The following is a 24,663-nucleotide window of genomic DNA, read 5'->3' as shown; positions in this document are numbered from 1 at the left end:
AAAAAAAAAAAAAAAAAAAAAAAGTCTGGTAGATTTCAACACTGAAGCCATTAGGTCCTGGGCTTTTCATTGACAAAAGATTTTTCATTATTTATTTTATCTTCTTTTGATCTGTTCAGATTTTTTTTTTTTAACAGTCTCACTCTGTCACATAGACTGGAGTGCAGTGGTGTGATCTCTGATCATTGCAACCTGTGCTTCCTGGATTCAAGTGATTCTCTTGCTTCAGCCTCCACAGTAGCTGGTATTACAGGCATGCATCACCAGACCTGGTAAATTTTTATATTTTTATTAGAGATAGGATTTCATCATGTTGGCCAGGCTGGTCTAGAACTCCTGATCTCAGGTGATCTGCCTGCCTTCATTTCCCAAAGTACTGGGATTACAGGCATGAACCACATGCCTGGCCCAAATTTTTTTTCTTCATGATTTAGTCTTAATAGGTTATATGTGTTTAGGAATACATTCTTTCTTCCAAGTTATTTAATTTTTTGGCATTTAATTGTTTATAGTAGTCTTTTATGATTCTTTATATTTCTGTTTAATGTCTTCTCTTTCATTTTTGATTTTATTTATTTGAGTCATCCCTTTTTTTGCTTAGTCTAGCTAAAGGTTTCTCGATTTTTTTTTTTTTTTTTTTTTCAAAAACCCACAAGTTTTAGTTTACATACTATTGCTTTTCTAGTTTTGTTTCATTGTTTTCTGCTGATATTTTTCTGCTAAAATTGAGCTTAGCTTGTTCTTTTGTTTATTTTTTGAAACATAATATTAAGTTTTTTGATTTGAGATCTTTCTTTCTGGATATAGGCACTTATTGCAATAAACCTTTTTGTGGAACTGTTTTTGCTGTATCCCAAAAGTTGTAGTGTTTTTTATCTCCATTTTTATTGGTCTCAATTTTTAAAAAATTTCCTGTTTAGTTTATACATTGATTTATAAATCAATATATAATTTATACATTGATCTTATATCATTGATTGTTCAGGAATGTGAAAATAATTTATATCATTGATTGTTCAGGAATGTGTTGTTTTTCATGTATTTGTCAATTTTCCAAAATTACTCCTGTTGTTGATTTTTCAGTTTCTTACCTTTCTAGTTGGTAAAGGTACTTGCTATAATGTCAATCTTCTTAAATTTGTGAATACTGATAAAGACTTGTCAAGACTTTTTCTCACATGTAATCTGTCCTGAAGAATGTTCCATGTGTGCTTTAGAAGAATGTATAGTTTGTTGTTGTTGAATGGAATGTTCTGCATATGTCTGTTAGTTCATTCTAAAGTGTTGTTCAAGTCCTGCGTTTTCTTACTAATTTTCTGTCTGGATAATTTGTCCATTGCTGTAAGTTGGATAAGTCCCATACTGTTCTTGTATTGCAGTCTATCGCTCCCTTTAGATCTTTTAGTATTTGCTTTATATATTTAGGTACTCTGATGTTGGGCGCATGTATATTTACAGTTGTTATATTCTGTTGTTGAATTGACCCTTTTATTATTATATGACATTTTTCGTTGTTTCTTTCTGTAATTTTGGTTTAGAGTCTGTTTTGTTTTATATAAATGTAAGTATCCCTGCCCTCTTTTGGTTTCCCTTTGCATGGAATATCTTTTTCCACTTTCTTAGTTTGAGTTTGTATGTCTCCTTAAAAGTGAGGTGAGTGTCTTATAGGCAGCTTATAGTTGGGTCTTGTCCTTTGGTTTTTGTTTTGTTTTTTTTGTTTGTTTAAATCATTCTGTTACTCTGTGTCTTTTTGTTGGAGAATTTAATTCACGGTAATTATTGATAGGCAAGGCCTTCTGTCATTTGATTAGTTGTTTTGTTTATTTCTTCCTTTCTTGCCTTCCTCTGCAGTTTGATGGTTTTCTATAGTTGCTTTCAATAGATGCTTTCAGTCTTTTCTATTTTTGTTTTGTGTGTCTATATCTATTTTTATTTTGTGATTACCATGAGGCTTACATAGAACATCTTATAACAGTCTGTTTCAAGCCAATAACCTCTTAACTTTGTGTACAGCTTTACACTTTTATTGCCCCCATGTCATGTTTCTGATACTAGAATTTACATAATTTTATAATATGCATTTCTTAACAATTTATTTTAGATATAGTTATTATTAGTAGTTTTTTTCCTGGAACCCTCATACTAGGAGTAAAACTGCTTTATGTGCCACCATTAGAGTTCTAAAGTATCCTGAATATGGTTTTGTATTACATGTACCATTGAGTTTTGTGATTTTTGTGTGTTTTATGTTATTAATTAGTGGTTTTTTTGTTCTAATTTAACTCTCTGTAGCCAGTCAGGTAAGGCAGACCTAGTTGTGATGAATGCCTTTGTTTGTCTGGGAAGTTTTTCTCTTTTATTTTGGAAAGGCAGCTTTGTTGGGTAAAGTATTCTTGTTTGACAGCATTTTTTCCTTCAGCACTTCGAATAAATCATCCCCCTCTCTCCTGCCTTGCAGAAATTCTGTTAAGAAATCTGCTGAGAGTTGTATTGGAACTCCCTTGGATGTAATGTTAATTGTTGCTCTCCACATTTTTTCTTCATCTTTGAGTTTTCATAATTTGATGATGTGTCCTGGTAAACTCTTCTTTAGGTTTACTTTGATTGGAGACCTCTGTGCTTCCTTTACCTGAAGGTTGGCATCTACCCCTAAATTTAAAAAAGTTTTCAGCCATTATTTTCTTTAAAAGTGCTTTCCGGATATTTTTCTCTTTTATTCCTTCTTGAATTCCCCTTATGCATAGGTTAGGTCTCTTAATGATATTCCATACTCCCTGTAGGTTTTATTCACTCTTATGTAATTATTTGCAGTTCTGATTGGATAATTTCAGATGTTTTATCTTTGAGTTAACTGATTAATCAGTTTGAGGGAGCCTGATGTTGAAGCTTTTCGTTCACACTTTTCAGTTTAGTATTGTCTCTAGTATTTCTGTTTATAAAATTTGACCCTTTAGGGTCTATCGTTGGAGCTTTGTTATTTTCTTTTGGGGATATTATGATTTCCTGATTCTTTGTTATTCTTGTTCTTGCATTGGTATTTGTGCAGTTGAGGAGATAGCCATGTTTTTAGGTTTTTAAGGTGTTTTGTTTGGCAGGGATAGACCCTTACTATTTCATTTAGCTTTTATTGTAGATAGGCCAACTTTAATGGCCATGGGCAGGCAGGGTTTGTTTTGGGCTCTCTAGGTGGCTGGGCCATTGCCTTTGCTTTCAATTTCGATGAGGCAGTTGGCTGAGCTTTTCTATCCAGTGAGAACAGCTGGTTGATCTCTGGCAATACAGTGGCCCGTGATTGGGCTGGGCTGTGGGGGTATATTCTCTGGGTAGTTTTACTATTTGAGTTCAGCAGTTGAACAGGGTTGCAGGAAAGGCTGTGATCAGGATGCTGTTTGGAATGGATGGGAGCAGCTGCTGTGTTCATTAGAAATGCACAGTTGAGTTTTGTCTCTCTGTCCAGGCAGGCTCTTGAGGTGAGCCTTGAAGCTGGACTGAGTGCTGTTTAAACTGATAGAGCCCCTGCTCTTTGTGGATTTGCTGTGATGATTGCCTTTCTCCCTGGATGCAAGGCTTTGTGGCAAGGCGTGATGCTGGTCCTGGAGGCTGGCTGTGTAAGGATTTAAGCTAGGTAGAACTTTGGATCACTTCTGGAATGACTGGCTCAGCTTTTCAAGTTGGATGGACTATTAACTGGTTGGGCGCTGCTGCTGACAGGTGCACAAAGCTAACACTGTATCTATGTCCTGTTTGCTTTGGACTCCACCTCTTTTGTTTCTGCCTAATCCCAGTTGGTCTAGTGGTACCATTTTCTCCTGTGTTCCCTGTGAGGTAAGATAGGAGTGGGCGTTCTGGAAAGTGTCACAGAATGCTAGGGAAGATGGTTGTCCACCTCTGGTTTTCTTTTTCCTCCGTAGAAACCCCAGTCCCTGGAAAATCCTCTCTCTGTGGCACTATGCCAACCTCGGGAAGGAGGAAGGGTGGCATAGCCAAAATAATGTGGGAAAAGTTCCATAAACCACACAGCTGACCTCAGTTCTGGAGGATTTTACCAAAGTGTTCATATCGGTGGATAGTTGTTGATAGAACTTTCTGTGGAGCATGATGAAGCCTAAGACGACCTATTCTTCCATTTTGAAGATGTCCAACTAGGCATTCCTGACACCCATTTTCTTTTTAATTCTAGTTATTCCTTGATATCCATTACTTCATATTGTCATGATTCCTACTCTATTAGCACTTTTGCCTTTATTTCCTCTGTAAATCCTTGCCCCTGTCTGGGACTTATTCAACCCCAAGTCTTTGACTCCGTTTCTCTCTAAAGCTGACTGTCCTTTGGGAGATTTTCTGTTCTCTCAGATCATATTTGCTTCTTTTCTTCCAGTTTTTTTTTTTCTTTTTTTGTCTTCCAGTTTTAACTGTTGTCAGGGCTTAATCTCATTGGACGTTAGCTGTTTGGATGCCCCTTTGTTACATCAAATTCAGTGTATCTTAAAAGTTAACCTAAAATTACCTGGAAACTCACTCCCCCATTTCTTCCAGTGAGAATATAGTGCCAGGAACAGAGCAAATGCTCAGTAAATTCTGTTAACAGCACACACTGTTTCATTTATCTCCCTCAAGCGTTCTTCTAGTTTGTCTCAACCTGTTTTTTCTTAGCTCTGCATTTTCTAACTTAAGTATATTTTATATTCAGTAAAAGGTACAAATCTTATATTTGTTTTGAAAAATGCATGTGCTGCAGTAACCAACACCCCATCAAAGTATAGACCATTTCTGTCACCCTAGAAAATTCCATCTTCCCCTCTCCTAGAAATAACTTCTGATCCCAATCAATAGAGACAAGTTCTCTTTAGAACCTTAAATAAATGTGTTCAGGCAACTTACTTCGTAGAATTCTTTAATTTTTGGAATTTATCTCTCAGCATTTTTTTTTATTTTTGAGATTCATCTATGTTTTTGTAAAGTTCAGTGTTTGAGGTTTTTAGCTGCTGAGTAATATTCCATTGTATGACTGTATCTCCATTTGTTTAGTCTCCTGTTGTTGGATATCTGGGCTGTTTCTAATTTGGGGCTTTTTTTTTAATGTGTGTGACGGAGTTATACGCTGTTACCCAGGCTGGAATGCAGTGGCAGAATCTTGGCCATAACCTCTGACTCCTGGGTTCAAGCAATTCTCCTGCCTCAGCCTCTTGAGTAGCTAGGATTACAGGTGTGTGCCACCATGCCCAGCTAATTTTTTGCCTTTTTACTAGAGATGGGTTTCACCATGTTGGCCAGGCCGGTTTTGAACTCCTGGCCTCAAGTGATCAGCCCACCTTGGCTTCCCAAAGTGCTGGAATTACAGGTGTGAACCACCACACCCGGCCATAGTTTGGGGCTATTTTGAATAAGGCTCTAATGAATCTTTATGTGGACATATATATACATTTTACTTGGATAAATACTTTGGAGTAGGATTTCTGGATAATATGGTAAATGTATATTTAAATTTATTAAAAATAAAAATACCAACTGTTTTTTATCAGTAATATATGTGAGTCTGGTTGCTGTGCATCATTGCTAATGTTTGGTGTTTGTTTTTTAGATGATGATTATTTATATGTATGTGTGGTGATATCCCATTGTGATTTTAATGTGCATTTCCCTGATGGTAGTGATCTGAACACTTTTCATATACTTATTGACCGTTACATCTTTTGTGAACTGGCTCTTCACATATATTACCCATTTTTTAAAAATTTGATTTTTTTTTTTAATTAACGAGTTGTGGGAATTGTTTGTATATTCTGGATATAGGTTTTTGGACACACACATATATATACACATACAGAAAGAAAGAGAGTGTGTGTTTCCGCCTAGCCTTTGGCTTTTTTACTTATTTCTTATTACTTTCTTTTGAATTGTAAAAGCTTTAATTTTTAATGAAGTCTCACCAATTTTTTTAAAGACCAGATGTTTTGGGATCTTAAGAAATCTTGCCTACCTCCTAGTTGCAAAGATCTTCTCTTACATCTTCTCCTAGAACCTGTATAGTTTTAGCTTGTATGTTTAGATCTGTCATTCATCTGAAATTGGGTTTTGTGTATTGTGTGAGGTGGTCAAGGATCTCTCTTTTTCCCCCATTTGGATACTTAGCTTTTCCTCATCCTTTTGTTGAAAAGGATTTCTTTTTTCTGAAGAGTTTCTTGTTGAAATTCACTTGACCATATAATTGCAGATCTGTTTCTGCACTCTGGCATTAGAAATACCTGCCCAAACTCATTTTTCTTAAAGAGATAGATCTCCATTTACTGAATCAGTGACTCAGTAGCAGTGAACATCCTGAGTGCTCAGACCATGGTCTCTAAGTACAAATTCTCATTGAGCCAAACCAGGCTTCTTGGAGAAGTTTAATGTCCAGTCAGAGACAGGAATTCTGTAATATGAACTCAAGTCACATTGCTATAGCAGAAACAAGGATACTTTCAAGGGACTCTTAGTGGCCAAAAATAGGACATTTTGAGCATACACATGAATAATAATTGAAATCAATTGGAACCCATAATACATATTATTTAAAAATCCATTATGTTCACAATGATGCTACAAAATGAATGCTCTAGTGACCTTGGTAGTATCTGTCTCCCTCTACCTTACCCACTTCCCACCTTGCTTATCTGTGGTAGTTGCTAACACTCCAGAATCGTTGTTCTGAAAACCGGTAAATGACAAGAAATAATACACATTTATCTTGCTTTTCCTTTTCAAAATAACAACCCTTGAGTCCATGGATCAATTTTAACTTCACTAAGACAAATGGTGTATCTTTCCAGACAAGATGCAACAGGAGATCCAAAGAATCCATCCACAGGTATTCTTACCAAAGGAATCGAACCTGAATTGAATCAAGTCTCTAGGTGCAATTACCAATTTATAGGACATGTAGGGTTATAGGAACAATTCCATGAGAAAATCTACAAGAAAACTGTTCTAGTGTATCCAACAAATACATGGGATAAAAAATGTGAGTAGAGGAAGGACTGTTAGAAATTACAGGAGACTTAAGGTCCATGCCCAAGTGGAATTTATGGAGCTGGTTTGCATCCTGATCTAGACAAACTCATTGTTTAAAAAAAGTGTAGTTTTGAGACAGTTGAGGAATATATTAGAAATACATTAATTTTTAAAGTGGCAATTTTATTTAAAAAGTATCTGTTATACAGAAGTATTTACAGGAGAGATCAGATGTTGTCTGGCATTCACTTTAAAATGCTTCAAGACAGATAAAATAGTCAAAATGTTGATATAGTTGAAAGGGGTAAAAGGTTCATTTTACTGAACTGTCTCATGACTTTCCTTGTTTTAATAAAAAAATTTAAACATCAAAAACATGCATTTTGACCCTGAAGTGAAAGTTCTGGCTATGAAGAACACCAAAAATGTGGCTGAGATCAGCTTCCTATAAATCATATGAATGGGCTTTGCTGGCATTATCACTGCTGTGGAGAAATATTTTTATCTCATACTTCATTTCTAGTCTTATCTGAGAACCTTCCCTTGGGAGCTGCTGACTTCAGTGTGTGAAGCCAGAGCTGGGCATTTGTTGCCTGTTTTTACACAACAGACTGGAAATACTCTCTGTCCCAGCAGGGATTTGATTCATTCATTCTTTGCACTCCTTCCTTGAAGACTGAAGGGAGATCAAGGAGAGCATTGACACCCAGCAGCTGTTTACCCTGAAGTAAGCAGTATGTAGATGAGATGGGTGCTCTGGGGCCCACCTCTGCTTCGTAAAGAACCGTGTCCTTCTCTGCTGCTCACAGAGCTGGACTCCACCAGTACTCACCCCCTTTGCCTTTGACCATCTGTGTGACATGTCACAAAGTCATCAGGAACCCCAGATGAAAAACCTGTTCTCTTGCAGCACATGTTTAGCAGATACTGTGTTTTCAAGCCCTTCTGCACTATCCACGGCTCACAGATGCTGAGTGCTGATTCCTGGCCTGTGTGGGTGATGCACGGTAACTCTGAGGAGTGCCCGGTGGCGCAGTGCACATGCTGTAATAATTGCTTTGCTGCGCTATGTGCCATTGATGATGTGGGTTATCAGACCTTGTCATTTGATAAGGAAGTTTTGATAATTCATTGTACTTTCAAGAGTGTTTATTTTCAGCCTTGAAATTCAATTTTGTTTTTGTTTTTATGAACATCTTAGCAGCTGTGTGAGATTTATACCTTTTTTTGCCACAGGGAGTATAACTTGGAATGATGTGTCTATCTTTTTGGTGTGTCTCTGCCTTTAGTGACGAAATTAGTTCACTTTTGTAGTCTGACAATAATTTGATGAGAATTTTGCAGTTGTCAGGAAGACTGGGTTGTTCTGCTGGAAGTGACAGGGTGCACTGTGTGGAGCAGATACTGAAACCCACGTGGCTGTGCGCAGCTGAGCTTCCATTCAGTTGCTGATCTGGACTAGGGACAAGCAGATTTCAGATCCAATAAAATGCAGCTTTTAATACACATCAGACACATCAGACTTCTCACCATGCTTTTCCCCATCTGCTCGTATAAAATATTTATCTTTGAGAATTCACTTTTTTTTAAGGGACATTTGAATTTATGATGCTCTGCTGGTGCCAAAGTTCTCATTCATCATTTAGGTTTATAGCATTATTTCATGTTGTAATTTCACTTTTGTTGTGTTTCATGTTTGTGAATTCAGAGGGTAACACCATACAATAGCATAAAAATGTCAATTTAAATTTAAACAATAACACCCCCAAAATGTGAAAATGCATTTGTTGTAACAGACTATGTCAAACTAAACATTGGTGAAGACCAGCCACACTGTTAATACAAGGTTTGCAGAGACACAGGAATGGCACCTGGTAATTTCTGAATTTCAAATTTCTTAAAATGATAATGAATCTTAATTTTTGAATTGCATTGCTGAAACCACCCAGTTGCTAGTAGACCCACCGATAGGCCAGGCCCCTGGGTCCACTGTGGTCCTTGGTCATGCACTGAGCACTGCCTTCAAACGAGAATCTGGGGACAGTTGTTGTCAGTCCTCAGACCCTGTGAAGCCTGCCCATGCAAGACGGTGTTTCTCAAGCCGTGGTTTGGAACCTCGGCATCAAAATCACGTGGGAGAACTTCTCTAACAAGTGTTTTCTTCAGCCCCGTCCCTGACTCCTTAGCAGACTCCCTGGGGGTGAGGCCTGGAAACCTGTATTTTAAACAGCTTTCCTCAGTGAGTCTGGCAGAGGTGAAGCACTGCTTAGCGTTTATGCAGCACAGAGCCAGGGTGCCTCTCTGTTTGGCTCACAGGACACATTTCTGTACTTTGTGATTTTTTTTTTTCTTTTCCTTTTTTACCCTCAGGACTCGTCAGTCACATCTGTAACCTGCTCACTGAAACTGCCACACTGTGCTTAGACGTGAACAGTAAAAACAAGGACGAGATGGCAGCGGCACTGCTGTCCTCCCTGCTGGAGATTCTGCACAGCATGCTGACCTATACCTCCGGGATTGTGCGCTCGGCTTTGCAGGTAGAGGATCTGTTTTCCTGTGTCTGGAGCAGCCCTACGCTGTGCCATGCTTCCCTTTCGTTCTATTCTTTATCTTCTTTTAATGTCTTTTTACTTATTTAAAAGAACGTATCCCCCTGTGGAGAGTGTCTACCAAATAGTTGTCTTTGGGTGACCAATGACAAGAACAGAGAATTTGGTAGGAATCTTCAGGGAAAGAAGGGGAGGCCGCCAAGCAAAGACAGCGAGCATTAGTTGGGAAAGCACTCCTGACCAAGGAGAGCATTTCCCTCCGGCACATCCTAGGTTAGCCAGGTGGTGTGCAGCCTTTCACATCCCGACGTGGCTCTCCAGTTCCCCTTCTGCAGGGCAGGTCAGCTTTCTAGGAGTAACGGATTGGGGGTTTATGTACATACGGGTGTGTGTGTATTTGTAGGGACATATACATACTGACATAACATAAGCTCACTTGCTTTCCCTGATGACTGAGATCATGGAATTGGGAGATGGTTCTGAGGAGCAGAGGTGTATTCCGTGGCTATGGAAAAAGCCAATCAACCATAAACTATAATCTGTGTTTACTTAGCACCGTGCTCTACGGCAGGAAGGAGGTGTGGTTTTATAGAGTACCTTCCTATTCCTGTTTCATTTAATGTTCTGTCTAACCAATTGAGTCAGCTGATATTTAGATCAAGTGAAAGTGACGGGGCCAATGTGAATTTACTGTTATATTTAAAATCCCAATACAATTTGCAAGAGATGTATATCAAATAGCAGCGTCCTAGCTTGGATACATGCAGAAGCTAAAGTTGAAACCAAATTGTTTTGATACTTTGCCAAAGTCACTGTGGCAGAACCAAGAATAAATCCCCAGACCCTTGGATAGCCTCTGTTATTCATCATTACGACGAATGACATCTTGTATCCACAGCGAAGCTGCTCAAGTATTGAGCTTGTCTCACATGATTTAATAAGCAATTCCAAGATCCCCTCAACAAATATTGTTAGTTACTAAGTATTTAACCCAAACTGTAAAGCCAGTAGATTAATTAAAAAGCCATAGTCTTTGAATTACCTAGCGGCTTTTATTTGCCCATTTATAATAATTCCAAATTAATAGTTAAAGCATTGTGAAGTACTTAAATAATCCCAAATGGCATATTTCTCCCTTTCTCTCTTCTGGTAAACTTCTCTTCCGAGAACACTGTTTCTTATTTCAGCTTCCATAGTCGTAGATTCTGTAATTCTTTGAGACATAGTTGATGGTTATTCTTGTGGGATGCCTGATGATTATCTGTAAAAGACTGTCTTGTAAATTGTAGACCAGAAAAAAAAAAAAAAGGATCAGAAGTTAAAAATCTTCAGAACAATAGAAATTCTTTTTTTGACTACAAGAGATTAGGTAGATATTCAGGGATGTTTTAAAAGCAAACCTCTTAATACAAAATATTTTTGAATTTTCTGTTTCCAACTTTCTAGTTTCCTGGTGGACCGCTCTTTTTGTTTTCATAGTCTTCGACACCACTGTACATTTTGCTGCTGTCATCTCTCTAAATCGTCCCTTATAATGTCTGCTGTGTATTGCTTTCGGCCTTGACCACCGGCTTTGATCTCTGTGACACCAGGTGTCAATATGAAGGAGGAGGAGTCCTTGAGGCTGAATTTGTTGAAGGAGTTGGGAAAAGAAATGGAATGTGAATCAAAGACATACCTGCCGTGAAACACAGAGCCATAAGTACTTCCCCAAACTCTCACTCACCCGTTCCATTTATAGACATCCTTCTCACACCAGGGATTCTTCTGCACTTAAAACCTATATCTACTTCTGGTAGCAGCTTCTTTCAGCAAAATTGAGAGAGGCCGGTGTCTAAAATTATAATGATGCTTAGATTTACAAAGCACTTTTCCAGGGAGGAGAGGGGTGCGATGTGGGGAGCGGAGGCAGGCACGTATGAGTCTCCATCAGAAGTTCAGTCCCTACCCACTACCTTCCCTGTGATTTAGAACTGGTCCCTGCTCACCCCTGAATGTTATGTGTGATAGACATGGAGGCAGAGACGAAGTGCCCGAGACTCGCTGGTGTGATGGGGACACGTGGGCCATGCAGGCTGGAATGCCTTAGGTTCAAAGCCCAGACACACCACTATACCACTCCCCACCCTGTATGACCTCGGGCAGGTCACTGCACCTGAGTGTCAGTTTCCTCATCTGCAAAGTAGGTGTGATCACTACTCTGTAGGGTGGCTGTGGGACCTCAGTGGGAGAATGAAATAGATGTAATTATATGTAAACATAAAGTGGTGTACATACACCTGGCCCAGGGAAGGTGGCCAAGAAGTGTTTTCTGTATCATGAACGTAACAAGAAGAAAGGTGCTTCCTTTCTTGTTTACAGGGGGCCTCCTGTGGGTCCTGAATGTCTCATTTCTATGTCCTGGTGCATGGAGAAGCTCTCTGTTCATATTTACTGACTGACTCCTAGCAGGCTCGTGAGTTACTTTGCACTTAGGAGCCTGGCATAGGCTCCTGGAATTTCAGCAGGAATCAAGAGAGAAAGGGTGTTGGTTCTCAGGAAGATTGCAGTTTAACAGGGAAGACTGTCAACTACAAGTAACGAAGCAGGTCTTCATCTTATCGCATGTGTGAAAATGCAGCAATTGAAAGCTGTTTGATGCTGTGGAATGAATAATGGGACAGGGGACCCAACCCAGTGTTGAGATTACGGAGGGCTTTTCTAGGGAAGACAGACCTTTATTATTCTAATTCAGGTCACCTGACTTTCCCATCTGGACCTTGTTTATCCTTCCGGGGGTGGTGTGGGGAAGCTGGTTACATCACCGTCCTCGTAGTAGGGCCATTAGCTGCTGTCGGTTTGCAGATGTGTCAGTGTTGTTGAAAGGCTGTAAGGAGGCTGTTGAGGCTCTCTTCGTCTCACACACACACACACAAAGGCTGTCGGTGGTGGGAGGCTGTCTATTTTTAGCATGTCTTATAATTATCCAACTTGATTCCTTCATGGCCTTCCCCTTGTTGGCCTTCACCATGAACCACCCTCTGTCTGGTTGTTGAAAGTGGATGGGATTTCTCTGTCACAGCCCATTGTCCTCACAGTTTCTCCCTTCCTTTGAAAACCTTCAGTGGCACCTCATCTAGAACGCTCTGACTCCTTGCCAAGACATTCGAGGCTTTCTGCAGTCCAGCCCCAGGGTACCTCCCAGCTCAGCTGCCGGACCTCCGTGCTCCCATGCTCCAACCAGACAGTTGCACTGCCATCTTGTAAACGGATGCTGTGCTTGCACTCCTGTGCCTTCCCTCGTGAAATTGCCACGTGTGAAATACCTGCACTCCGTGACTCCTAGTAGACCCACCATCCAGGCGAGAAAGTCAGTTGTGACACCATCCTTCCCTCCTTCACCCAAACTGCATTTCCACCTCTGCTATAGCAGTTTTCACATTCTGCCGTAGCACAGTTACGTGGAGGTTGTCATCCTTTTCGTTGAACCGTGAGATCCTAGAGAGTGGGAACTGAATCACGTTCATCTTAGCATTGCGGACGTGTAATGCGATGGTGTCTGGAGGCACAGGGAGTGCTGGATTGAATTGCTCCGAGCCTCACCATTGACAGTTATGCTCCGGTGTGTGCTAAGACCTGCTGGAGACATAAGGCAGGAACTGGGCTGGGCCTGGTGGCTCTTGCTTGGCAGTTCCAGCACTTTGGGAGGCCCAGGTGGGCAGATCATCTGAGGTCAGGGGTTCAAGATCAGCCTGGCCAACATGGTGAAACCTTGTCTCTACTAAAAATAAAAAAATTATAAAAATAATTAGCCGGGTGTCGTGGTACATGCCTGTAGTCCTGGCTGCCAGCCTTGGGGGTCTGAGGTAGGAGAATCACTTGAACCTGGGAGGCAGAGGTTGCAGTGAGCCAAGATCATGCCACTGCACTCCAGCCTAAGTGACAGAGTGAGACTCCATCTCAAAAAATAAAAATAAAGTCTGGGCCTGGTGGCTGACACCTGTTATCCCAGCACTTTAGGAGGCTGAGGCACGCAGATCACAAGGTCTGGAATTTGAGACCAGCCTGGCCAACATGGCGAAACCTGTCTCTACTAAAAATACAAAAAATTAGCAATGTGTGGTGGTGGGTACCTGTAATTCCAGTTACTCAGGAGGCTGAGGCAGGAGAATTGCTTGAACCCAGGAGGCAGAGGTTGCAATGAGCTGAGATCGTGCCACTGCACTCCAGCCTGGACAACAGGGTGAGACTCCATCTCCAAATAAATAAATAAGACAGGAACTACTTGAGAAATTAACTGTCTCTTGTTCTTTACAGGTGCCTTACCTCTGTGTTTATTTAGAAGACCTCTGTTGATTGCCTACTTCTGTGCACTAGATTCGTGTAGCAATGTTAGAAGTAAGAGAATCGTATTATACCTGTCCTTTTTTTTAAACACTGAATAGTTAGCTGTATTTTGTAATCTCATTTTAGGTAATGCTGTGTTGCCATTTAATGTTAAATATGTCTCAGAAGTTGACAGGCGGCCTGCCTTGGCCTTCCAGAGTGCCGAGCCACCACACCCAGCCGAGTTCCTGTCTTATACCCCCAGCAGGTTTTCGCACACACCGGAGCATAACCATCGGCGGTGTGGCTCGGATCGATTCAACACTCACTGTGCCCCAAACACCGTCACGGTGCGTGTCCGCAATGCAGAGATGAATATGATTCAGTCTCCACTCTCTAGGATCTCATGGTTTAACTAAAAGGATGACAGGTTCCAAAGGAATGCCTGCTTCTTTAGTTTTATATGTTTGAGGCTATTAAATGTATATTTCTACATGAAGCTCTTCAGTGAAATGAACACTTGTATACCTAGCAGCTTGCGCAGTATGACCGCTAGAATGCCCCGTAGACCAAAGCTGAACTCACGATCCGCCTCCCAAATCCATTTCCCTGCCAGCAAGCCAGAAACCTGGGAGGCATTCTTGAAATTCCCCCATTTTGCTGCCCCACATCTAATCTGTCACCGAATCATATAGATTTACTATAAATATCAAACCCATCAGGGTGCTTCTCTCAACCCTGCCGCTGCCACCCTAGCCCAGCCTGGCACCATCTCACCTGGGCTGTAATAGACAGCAGAGGGCTTGCTGGGAGTGGGGTGAGTTCACACAGCAGTGACAGAGGGGAGTGCGCTCTGGAAAGGGCTCAGTGGGACCAGAGGCCAGGGCGGAGGACCTGGATGGAGCAGACAGTCATGGCATCACGCCGGGGACACGTGCAGGATGCCCACAGTGGGCTGCATGTCCAGGAGTCAGTAGCTGACACGAGGGAGTGTGATGCTGGAGAACTGGAGTGAGGCGGAGAGGCGAGGCAGCCTGGGTATCTGCGTTGAATCTGGGGACTTCGGTGCTTGGCGGGCAGCCTGGGCATCTGCGTTGATTCTGGGGGCTTCAGTGCTTGGCGGGTAGCCTGGGCATCTGCGTTGATTCTGGGGGCTTTGCTGCTTGGCGGGTAGCCTGGGCATCTGTGTTGATTCTGGGTGCTTCGGTGCTCAGCGGGCAGCCTGGGCATCTGCGTTGATTCTGGGGGCTTCGGTGCTTGGCGGGCAGCCTGGGCATCTGCGTTGAATCTGGGGGCTTCGGTGCTTGGCGGGCAGCCTGGGCACCTGTGCTGATTCTGGGGGCCTTGCTGCTCGGCGGGCAGCCTGGGTATCTGCGTTGAATCTGGGGGCTTCGGTGCTTGCTGCTGCATCCAGGTCAGTGTCTGTGTTGCACAGAGCCTCCTTTGTGGGCAGTCCTTCTGTGGGGAGGGTGCAGTTTCTGCTGCCTGTCTTCTGTGCCACTTCTCTGTTGTGCACAGCGGTAGCTTTCTCCTTCTTCTGGAACTCTGGGCAAAATTGTAAGGAGGTGGCACATGGATACTGGTGGGTGGGGTCGATGTTTCTTGGTGACTGTGACCCACCCTGTAGGTCTTGGAGGATCTGGAGGACCAGGGGACATCCTGGTGGAAAAAGCCCCACGGTGTTTCTTGGGCTGTGGCCCCACTGGCTTGCCTCTGTGTGTTTGAAGAGGACACACCCTCCCCTCGCTGCTGCCTCATTGCTGACTTGCAGGACGGCCCGATCTCTCCCAGGAGGAAATTGGTCTGCTCTGAGGGATAATGTGGTGATGCGGAAAGTCTAACATTCCATGTCAGATCATGCTTCAGAGGCAAGGGACCAGCGGCCAGCGTTCCAGAAGGTTCAAGCCTCTGGGTAGTGCTGCACGTTTGTTTCCTGAAAGGAGATTCTCCGTCTCCGATGACGTCACTCAGGGAAGCTCCAAGCTGGTGATGGCCCTCGTTCTCCTCACCTGTTGGGACGTGCAGGGTGTTAAAAGGCAGGTGTCCGATTTTCAGTCAGCTTCTTCTGAACCAAAGAGGCAACTGAAATTCTGTGCGTAGGCCGGAAGTGCAGAAGGAAGCGAGTTTATGAGAAGGGCCCGGAGTCCAGGTGAAGGACAGCGCAGCGCAGCCTGCTCTCTTGGCTCTGGCAAAGGTCATTATTGAAAAGTGGTTTTGTTTCTTCGGAGTAAAAGTAGAAACAGAGAGGAAGAGTGTGAATGTGTACATATCATAGCAAATGCAAGGAAATAATCAGTACCTTTCTTCAGTATAAAATTATTCATCTCTATGGTAGAAGTCTCCTTCAGAATTAGACAATCTATACAACCCCTGGGAGAAGGGGGTAGAAACCACTCATTTGTTTTCATTGCCATTTAAGTCTACACAGCTGCAGGAATGAACAGCCATATTGGAAGCCTTTCCATGCAGTACTATATTGGACAAACACTCTAGATGTCATTGGAGCATGTGTGTGCGTGTAGAGAAGGAAAGCATAGCAGAATGCACTTGGTGTGTGTCGTAATGTGCATGAATGTGCTCGGGGGGATTAGCGTTTGAGACTTGGAGTCAGCCTGGCTTTGGTCCTCTGGCCTTGTCCCTATCACCCATTATCTGTGAAATGTTACACAAACTACCCAGCTTCTCTAAAGCTCAGTTTTCTTCAGCACCTGGTCTCTGGATGGTGGTTAAGAAAAAGTGCTTCTGCCTGGGCACAGTGGCTCGCACCTGTAATCCCAGCACTTGGGGAGGCTGAGGTGGGCGGATCGCCTGAGGCCAGGAGTTAGAGACCAGCCTGGCCAACGTGACGAAACCTCATCTCTACGAAAAATACAAAAACTAGCAAGGCGTGGTGGCAGGAGCCTGTAATCTTAGCTATTTGGGAGGCTGAGGCAGGAGAATCGCTTGAACCTAGGAGGCAGAGGTTGCAGTGAGCCAAGATCGTGCCACTGTACTGCAGCCTAGGTGACAGAGCCAGACTCCTTCTCAAAGACAAAGTGCTTGCCTGCTGCCGTATATGGGACCTCACCATCATTGCTTTATCTGTGTGCTGTGCAGGCCAGCCTCTGTGACCTGAGCTGGCGGCAGTGGCAATATCTACACTCCTTGTTGTGTTACAATGAAGCATGGCATCTCTTCTGGGGCCACCACGTATTCCGTCCTCGGGAACCGGGGTAGGATGCTTCCTCAGCCCCTTGTGTCTGCCAGACCGCGTGGTCCTGTTTGCTTCAGCCACGCTGACTCGCCACCGAGACCCTCTTTCATTTCTCTTCTCCCTGTTCCAGGCCCAGAAGTCTGGCTCAGGAAAGGACACTCAGGCTGCCGAAGACCTGCTGCTGCTCAGCAAGCCTCTGACAGACCTCATCAGCCTGCTCGTTCCACTGGTAAGAGCTCACCTGTTTGTATGTCTTTTGGAACATGACTGAAGTTGAAGTAATTTTATTTGAATTTCATGACCTCTTGAATTTCTATGTTATTTTCATTCCCTTCAAAACTAGAGCCAAAAAGAACTTTCAGAAGATTATTTGGCCTGGAAAACTAAATCTCTATTTTAAAACCAGGTGGCTTACTCATTTAAATAGATATTTAGGTAAGGCAGAATCTCAAATCAAATTACTTTCTTAACGAATGTGAGGTGGAAAAATGCAACAAATGAATTCCAAGAAGGAAGAAGGAATTACTATGGGAATCAGTTTCTTTTCAAAAAGATATTTTAGAGTTATACTTGGCACGCAGGACTCGCCCAGAAGTGCAAAAGCGCAGACGCAGACCTAGGGCATACCCTCTCAATCTCGGTTTTCTGAAGCACATCTTTAAATAGCTGACCATGCTTTACATGAAAAGAGTATCAGTAAATTCCAAGTAAGAGGAATTGTATAGACCACATTTTTTAACCACAATACTACAGTAAAATTAGAAGAAAAAATAAAAACAGTAAAAAATGCATTATTAGCAGATACTCTCTATCGGCAAAAAGAAGATACTGTGCATGTATCAGCCTAGGTCCAATCAGGAAATAGAAACTACACAGTGATTTGAATATCATTTTGATATTAAATAGTATTAAGCTACTACTATAGAAGAGTAACTGTAAGATTTTAAAAACTCTCTGTATGGTACCTTAAAGCTGAGGGAAAATACTCAAGGAAGGATGAACTTGAAAGGGGGACCATCTCCCTGGGCCTGTGAGTTAGACCTCACTGGGGGCACAGCGAAGTTTGTTGGTTGCCAGGAGCAGACCGGGTCCACAGTCCTTGGGAAAGCAGGAAGCAACCCTCCAGGGTGCAGGGAATGCTGGCCAGTGGGCAGGCACACAGGGAGGCGGGTGCCACTGTGGGTGGGTAGCCTGGCACGCTTGTTGGGGTTACCTCTGCAGGAGACCCGTCAGCAAGGGGAGTTGGGGTGCAAGTGCACAGTATCCATGTTGAGAGGGCAGCAGGATGAGGCTGGCGGGCTAGGCTGGGGCTGAGGGTTGCTGTGGGGCTGTGAATTCCGGGCACGTGGTTAGGGCAGTTCATTACCAAAGTCATCACACCTACACTTACCAAGCGCAGCCTCCAGAAGGAGCAGCAGTGTCCGACCCCGGCTGTGTTCCTCTGGCACCCCCTACTGAGAAATCTTACTGTCGCGCTCACCCTAGAGGGAGGAATGTTTTCTTACAAATTATTATTGAAAAACTTTTTTTTGCTGTCCTGAAAGGTGGATGGCGGTATCTTATTGTGGTTTCAGTTGCATTTCTGTAATGACCAGTAATATTAAGCATCTTTGCATGTGCTTTTTTGCTAATATCTGTGTTTTTTAAGTTTTTTTTAAATGAATTTTCTTCATAATATGAATACATTAAAAGTAAAAATAAATTGAGTTACCTTAAAGAAAACTGTTTTGGCCAGGCATGGTGGCTCACACCTGTAATCCCAGCACTTTGGGAAACTGAAGTGGGCAGATCATTTGAGGTCAGGAGTTTGAGACCAGCCTAACCAATATGGTGAAACCCCATCTCTACTAAAACTACAAAAAAATTAGTCGGGTGTGGTGGTGTGCACCTGTAATCCTGGCTACTTGGAGGCTGAGAGAATCACTTGAACCTGGGAGGTGGATGTTGCAGTGAGCCGAGATCGTACCACTGCACTCCAGCCTGGGCAAAAGAGCAGGACTCTGTTTCAAAAAATAAAAAATTGTTTTAAACATATAATTTCACTGTCTACAAAACTTCCCAGTCTTTTAAAATCAAATTATTGTTCCTTGGAAGAATTTTGGATTAACTTTAATTAATTTTAACTTTATATTTTTGCCAATTATATCATCTTGTTGTTTTTGAGATGAAGTCTCGTTCTGTCACCCAGGCTGGAGTGAGGTGGCACAATTTCAGCTGACTGTGACCTCCGCCCACCGGGTACAAGCTATTCTCCTGCCTCAACCTCCCGAGTAGCTGGGATTACAGATGCCCGCCACCACACCTGACTAATTTTTGTATTTTTAGTGGAGACAGGGTTTCACCGTGTTTCACAGGCCAGCCTCGAATTCCTGGCCTCAAGTGATCCACCCACCTCGGGCTCCCAAAGCCATGGGAATACAGGCGTGAGCCACCGTGCCTGGCTTAATTCTATCGCCTTTCTAGTTAAGAACATCTAGTTGCCCTTTCCTTTTTATTTTTTTTCTAACTGCTAGACGATATGGGAAGCTGCCCTTTCTTAAATGGAATTTTTCCATGATATCCATGTTCCATGGAGTTACAAGTTAGACATTACATGGAAGATGAAATATAAGAAATAAAGTAGATATAAATGAACAATCAAAATAATGCAAGTCAGCATTGCATGCAGAGTTCCTCTGCCTGGGTTCAGCATAGCTCCGCCGCTTACCAGCTGCGTGACTTTGGGCAAATGTTTAGTAACAATATTTGTTAATTTATTGATGCCATAGTTTCTTCATCTAAAATGGAGTTAGTGAAGCTAATTAGATCGTAAAGTTATTATGAGGGTTGAATGAGCAGTATCCAGCATATACTATGTGCTCCACAAATATAACTATATAAAAATTGATACAGGCGAGGCAGGGTACCTCAGTCGTGGGAGCTTGGCACTCTGGGAGGGCGAGATGGGAGGATCAGTTGGATCCAGGCATTTGAGACTAGCCTAGGCAACATAGCAAGACTGCATCTCTACAAAAAATGTTTAAGATTTGGCTAGGTGTGGTGATGCACACCTGTAGTTCTAGCTACTCGGAAGGCTGAGGCGGAAGGATTGCTTGAGCCCAGGAGTGTGAGGCCACAGCCAGCAGTGATGGTACCACTGCACTCTAGCCTGGGCGACAGAGTGAAACAGGGAGACTCTGTCTCAAAGAAAAAAACGTGCTACACATTTGCACCACCGTGACCCGGTGCTGACCACGAGCTGGATTCTGTCAGCGCTTTACCGCTGATCTTATTTAGCCCTTCTTTCCTTGTGACATAGGTCCATCCTTTCCTTCCAGAGAAGTGCCCCGAAGCTTACAAAGGATAAAAATACAGGAGAGCTCAGTGTCTGAACTCAGAGTCCACATTTCCCCTACCTGGGCCTCTGGATTAACTGCAAGCAAATGAAGCTCTTAGCTTTCTTCCATGTTTCGGAATATTCGCATTGAAATACAGTGTTTTGATTAGAAAGCCATGCTCTTCTGGCTGTTTCTAAGTTTTGGAGGTTTCATGAATGGAAGATATTCTTAGCTCAAACATGGAGCCGTTTCCCGATGCATTTCTCATAGTTTAAGATGTTCTGGATGGAGGCTGCGTTTTACCTTTTTGTCCTAAGGATGCTGGCCTTTTTGTCCATTTATGACGGACACATACATGGACAAAAATGCTTGTAGACTTCACAAAGCATTTTCGTTTGGGAAGGATAAAATATTTTACATTTCTACTTTATGTAGTTATGTCTAATTCCTTAGCAGAGTTCATTAGGAAGTAGAAATGATGCAACCTTCAGAACCCGAGGACACCAGCACGGCGGCCGTGATGAACCTGGGTTTGCTTACACTGCTTCCAGCAGCTGCCCTGATGACACTGTTTGATTGCTGGGGTTCAGCGATCGGACTTAACTCTCCGTGGAAACAGGGTGGATACTCCCATCTCCTCCGGGACGAATCTGCTTCTGTCAGAATTGCTTGTTGGACAGGCATCTTTCCCAGATAATCTAATACTGTTGGCTGTCATGAAAAATCCCGGATGGAGCAGTAGCTGAAACCTGAAATGCAAACTCAGTTCTTGACCCTGGAGTGGCCTCGGTGCTGCCTGTGGAGCTTTCTGGAAGGTTCTGAAGTAGATGAACAGTGGGAACTGGGAACTTGGAGCAGATAGGTGGTTCTCTGCAGGCCGCAGAGGTATGTTACCTAGGGCAGTAGGCGTCTCCCAAGTTCAAAATCAGAAGGTTCCCAGAAAGCTGACTTTAGGAATTCCAGTAATCAGGGAGGAAGGTGAGCATAGAACATGAAATGTGAAACGGTGTTTTTTGTTGGTATTTGAGAATTTTGCATGTAAATACTTAGTAGCATACTTTATGTATTCTTCCGTCACCATTTTTTTTTCCTGTTTCTTATAAAATTTAGACACAACAGGGTCCCAAATTGCACTGTAAATTTAGGTTGACACATTCCCTTTTTCTTTTAATTCCTTTATTACGCTGAATCACATAAAATTGCCAGTATCTGACCATTTGGGGCCTACAAAAGTGGCAGTTTCATTTGGTTCAACCTTATATTAGGAATATTACAATTTATTGGTCTGTACTACCAATAGTTTGTGAAATTCATACAGCCCATTTTTTTTATACATGGTACTATCCCCTAATTACTTGACGATGTTACGATTCTGGCCAGAGGTTGCCAGGAGCTCTGGATTTGGAGTCAGAAACCCCAGACTGAACGTCTGGCTCTGCTGCCACCCAGCTGTGTGATCTTGGGTGGGGCACTCTTTGCCTGTGAGCCTGAGGATGAAGTGAGGTGATAATGGGAAGGTGCCTGGCATGCTCAAGCGTCATTTCTCAGGAAGTTCCTCTTTGACCACATATTATGTCTGATTTTTAGCCTTAGCCACTGCTCGCTGTTATTTGCTGGAATAGACTCTCCTGCCCTCATAAAGCGCTTCTGTCTCTGTCGTCCAGCCCACCTCCAGTGCTGGACCTCTGCTCAGTTGAGGGTTCTTTATAAGACGATTCTTGGAGTCTTCTTCACAGGCATCCTCCCTCATTTTTGTAAGTCCTCCCAGAGGCCCCCTCGCATTCCCTGTCCTTTCCCAGATTGTCTTCTGGCGTCTTACCTTGGATATTTACATATGTAAAAGCACAGGGTCCAGTTTCCTTGAATCCTACCCCCTGCTTAGAGGTCTTCCTGCCTTTCTCCTGAATTCTACTGGAGCTGTGGCGTCCACGGTCTGGCTTAGAGCCCTACAGCCCAAAGGTGATGCTGCCCAGTGTTCAGGGCAGGTGACTGCCCCAGGAATAAAATTGTCCTCCAAGAGGCTTCTCCCAGCTCTTTGTGACACTGAACTCCTGTTACATGTAGCTGGATCATAGGTAGGTTCTGGCATGTTGGCTGGACGTGGGCCTGATGTGTGTGGGCTTCACTGTGTACAGTATATACTCATTTATCATCGGGACCATTAGGCTTAAAAATGGCCCGTGACAAGAACACTACCATATGTCTTCTCTCGGAAAGATTAATGCATTTATAGCTGTGTATAAAATGAAGAAAAATAGTAATAAGGCTCTTGAGGACCTAAAGTAGAGCACATACAGACCAAAGATAAATTTTACAGTGGCTGTTAAACAATGTAATGGGTTACAGAATGAGGTGCTGGAATTGCTTTCCCGTAGGGAAAAATAAACACACTTTCAGTGTTCATCTGACATGGATGATTTTGGAAGCATTTGGCCTAAAGGCAACAGAATGAACTTGTAGCTTTTGAGGTTTTTTCCAGATATGATCTTATGAAAGTAAACCTACTTACCCTTAGAGAATATGAAACCTGTCAACCTATAATTTATGACCTATATTTATAATATACACTGTGGGAGAACCGCAGTGAAATGTTTATGTAAGACAGTGATTTTAAGTCTGTTTTGACAGTCTGATTATTCTTGACTCTCTTACCTTAAAAATGCCTGGACTTGCTTATATGCAAAGTTCTGCACACAGTTCACAGTTTCAGGGGGAACTTCAAACCCTCCGTTGGTAACCACAGTGTAAGATATGGCTAATACAGGATAGAATAAGTCGACTGTGTCTCCTGAAGGAAAGATAAAGCAAAGGTGATTGTTTGACCAAAGTGTGTTATTTCTGGAAAAAAAAAAAAAAAGAAAAGAAAATGAGAAGCCAAACGATATATTCTAGATACGTTTTTAAACTAGATAGTTAACCACGATGAGAAATTACGCTACAGCCTCCTTGTCCCTTAATTAAAATAGGTATTTTCAAATTTATAGGAGGTGGTATTTTAAAAATATTCTTTATTATGTATCAAAGGTGCCAGGATTTAGAGTAATTTATATGATTCTGTTTATCTTCCATGAATCATGTGTGCCTTTTGTGGCCACTGAAAGCTGTTCCCTGACAGTCCATGCAGGACCCAGTCCTCGGCTCGCACCGGCGCGGCTGTGCTCTGTGGCTGGGAGACCGAGCTGTCGCCTGAGCATCTAACGATTCTCATCAATTCATGTTTCTGAGATCACTGTGCCAGTTTTAAAAATAGGTGAATTAACATAAAAATAAAACAGTGTTGAAAAAGTCAATTTCTGTTTTCCATTTTTTTTATTTTTTATTTTTTTATTTTTGAGATGGAGTTTTGCTGTTGTTGCCCAGGCTGGAGTGCAATGGCACAATCTCGGCTCACTGCAACCTCCGCCTCCTGGGTTCAAGCAATTCTCCTGCCTCAGCCTCCCGAGTAGCTGGGACTACAGGCACGCACCATCATGCCCAGCTAATTTTTGTATTTTTAGTAGAGACGAGGTTTCACCATGTTGACCAGGATGGTCTCGATCTCGTGACCTCGTGATCCACCCGCCTCAGCCTCCCAAAGTGCTGGGATTACAGGCGTGAGCCACCGCGCCTGGCCTGTTTTCCATTTTTATTAATACATTTCTTCCTTTCACAAACTGCATGAGCAGAGTTTTCTTTTTAAATGCTGGTGGACTTGTACTTGTCTGTACTCCTTCCCCTTCCTGCTGACTTCACAGTCAGAGGCAGGAAATACAGGTCGTGCTTTACGGTGATGCTGGTTTATGGTGATGGAGCCCAGGCGAGGTCGTAGTCTTTTTACAAGTCAAGTCCAGGAGATTTGTTCTGTACTGAGCAGCTCCGCTAAGGAGTCAGTACTCCATTTAAAGGTGATAACCCTCTTTCTGAGTAGCCACCGCCCATCTGCCTTCTGGACATTTCCACCGGATGCACCATAAGGACCTCAGATTCGATAGGGTTAAAACAAACTCATAATAAGTACCTCCTCAGAACTGTTCCTACTTTGGAAGCCAACGTGGGAGGATCACTTGAGTGATCTCAGGAGTTCAAGACCAGCCTGAGCAACACAGTGAGGCCTGGTCTCTCAAAAAAAATTTTTTTAAAATAGAACCTGAGGCCAAGCCTGGCGGTTTACAACTGTAATCACAGCACTTCGGGAGGCTGAGGTGGGCAGATCACTTGAGGTCATGAGTTTGAGGCCAGCCTGGCCCATAATGTGAAGCCCCGTCTCTACTAAATTTATAAAAATTAGCCGGGGGTTATGGTGCATGCCTGTAATCCCAGCTACAGGCTG

General features: G+C 42.8%; 1 protein-coding gene across 11 annotated transcripts in view; it reads left to right on the top strand.

The window, feature by feature from the left end:
- Positions 1-24,663, top strand: part of ULK4 (unc-51 like kinase 4) — a 630,679-nt gene that overhangs the window by 407,562 nt on the left and 198,454 nt on the right. For 8 of the 11 annotated variants that reach the window (XR_004264544.1, XM_032264293.1, XM_032264291.1 and 5 more), the window contains 2 exons: positions 9,361-9,527; positions 17,168-17,266. Coding sequence is in view for 8 of the 11 variants with exons in the window: in XM_032264293.1 (XP_032120184.1) it covers positions 9,361-9,527; positions 17,168-17,266 (266 nt within the window). In the remaining 3 variants the exon portion in view is untranslated. The remainder of the gene's footprint in view (positions 1-9,360; positions 9,528-17,167; positions 17,267-24,663) is intronic. The other 3 variants (XR_004264542.1, XR_004264543.1, XM_032264297.1) reach the window with 1 other exon arrangement.

Source organism: Sapajus apella, unplaced genomic scaffold (genome assembly GCF_009761245.1).
Source record: "Sapajus apella isolate SASKATOON/1434 unplaced genomic scaffold, GSC_monkey_1.0 scaffold143, whole genome shotgun sequence".
NCBI lineage: Eukaryota > Metazoa > Chordata > Mammalia > Primates > Cebidae > Sapajus > Sapajus apella.
This window is presented reverse-complemented; position numbering and strand designations above follow the sequence as displayed.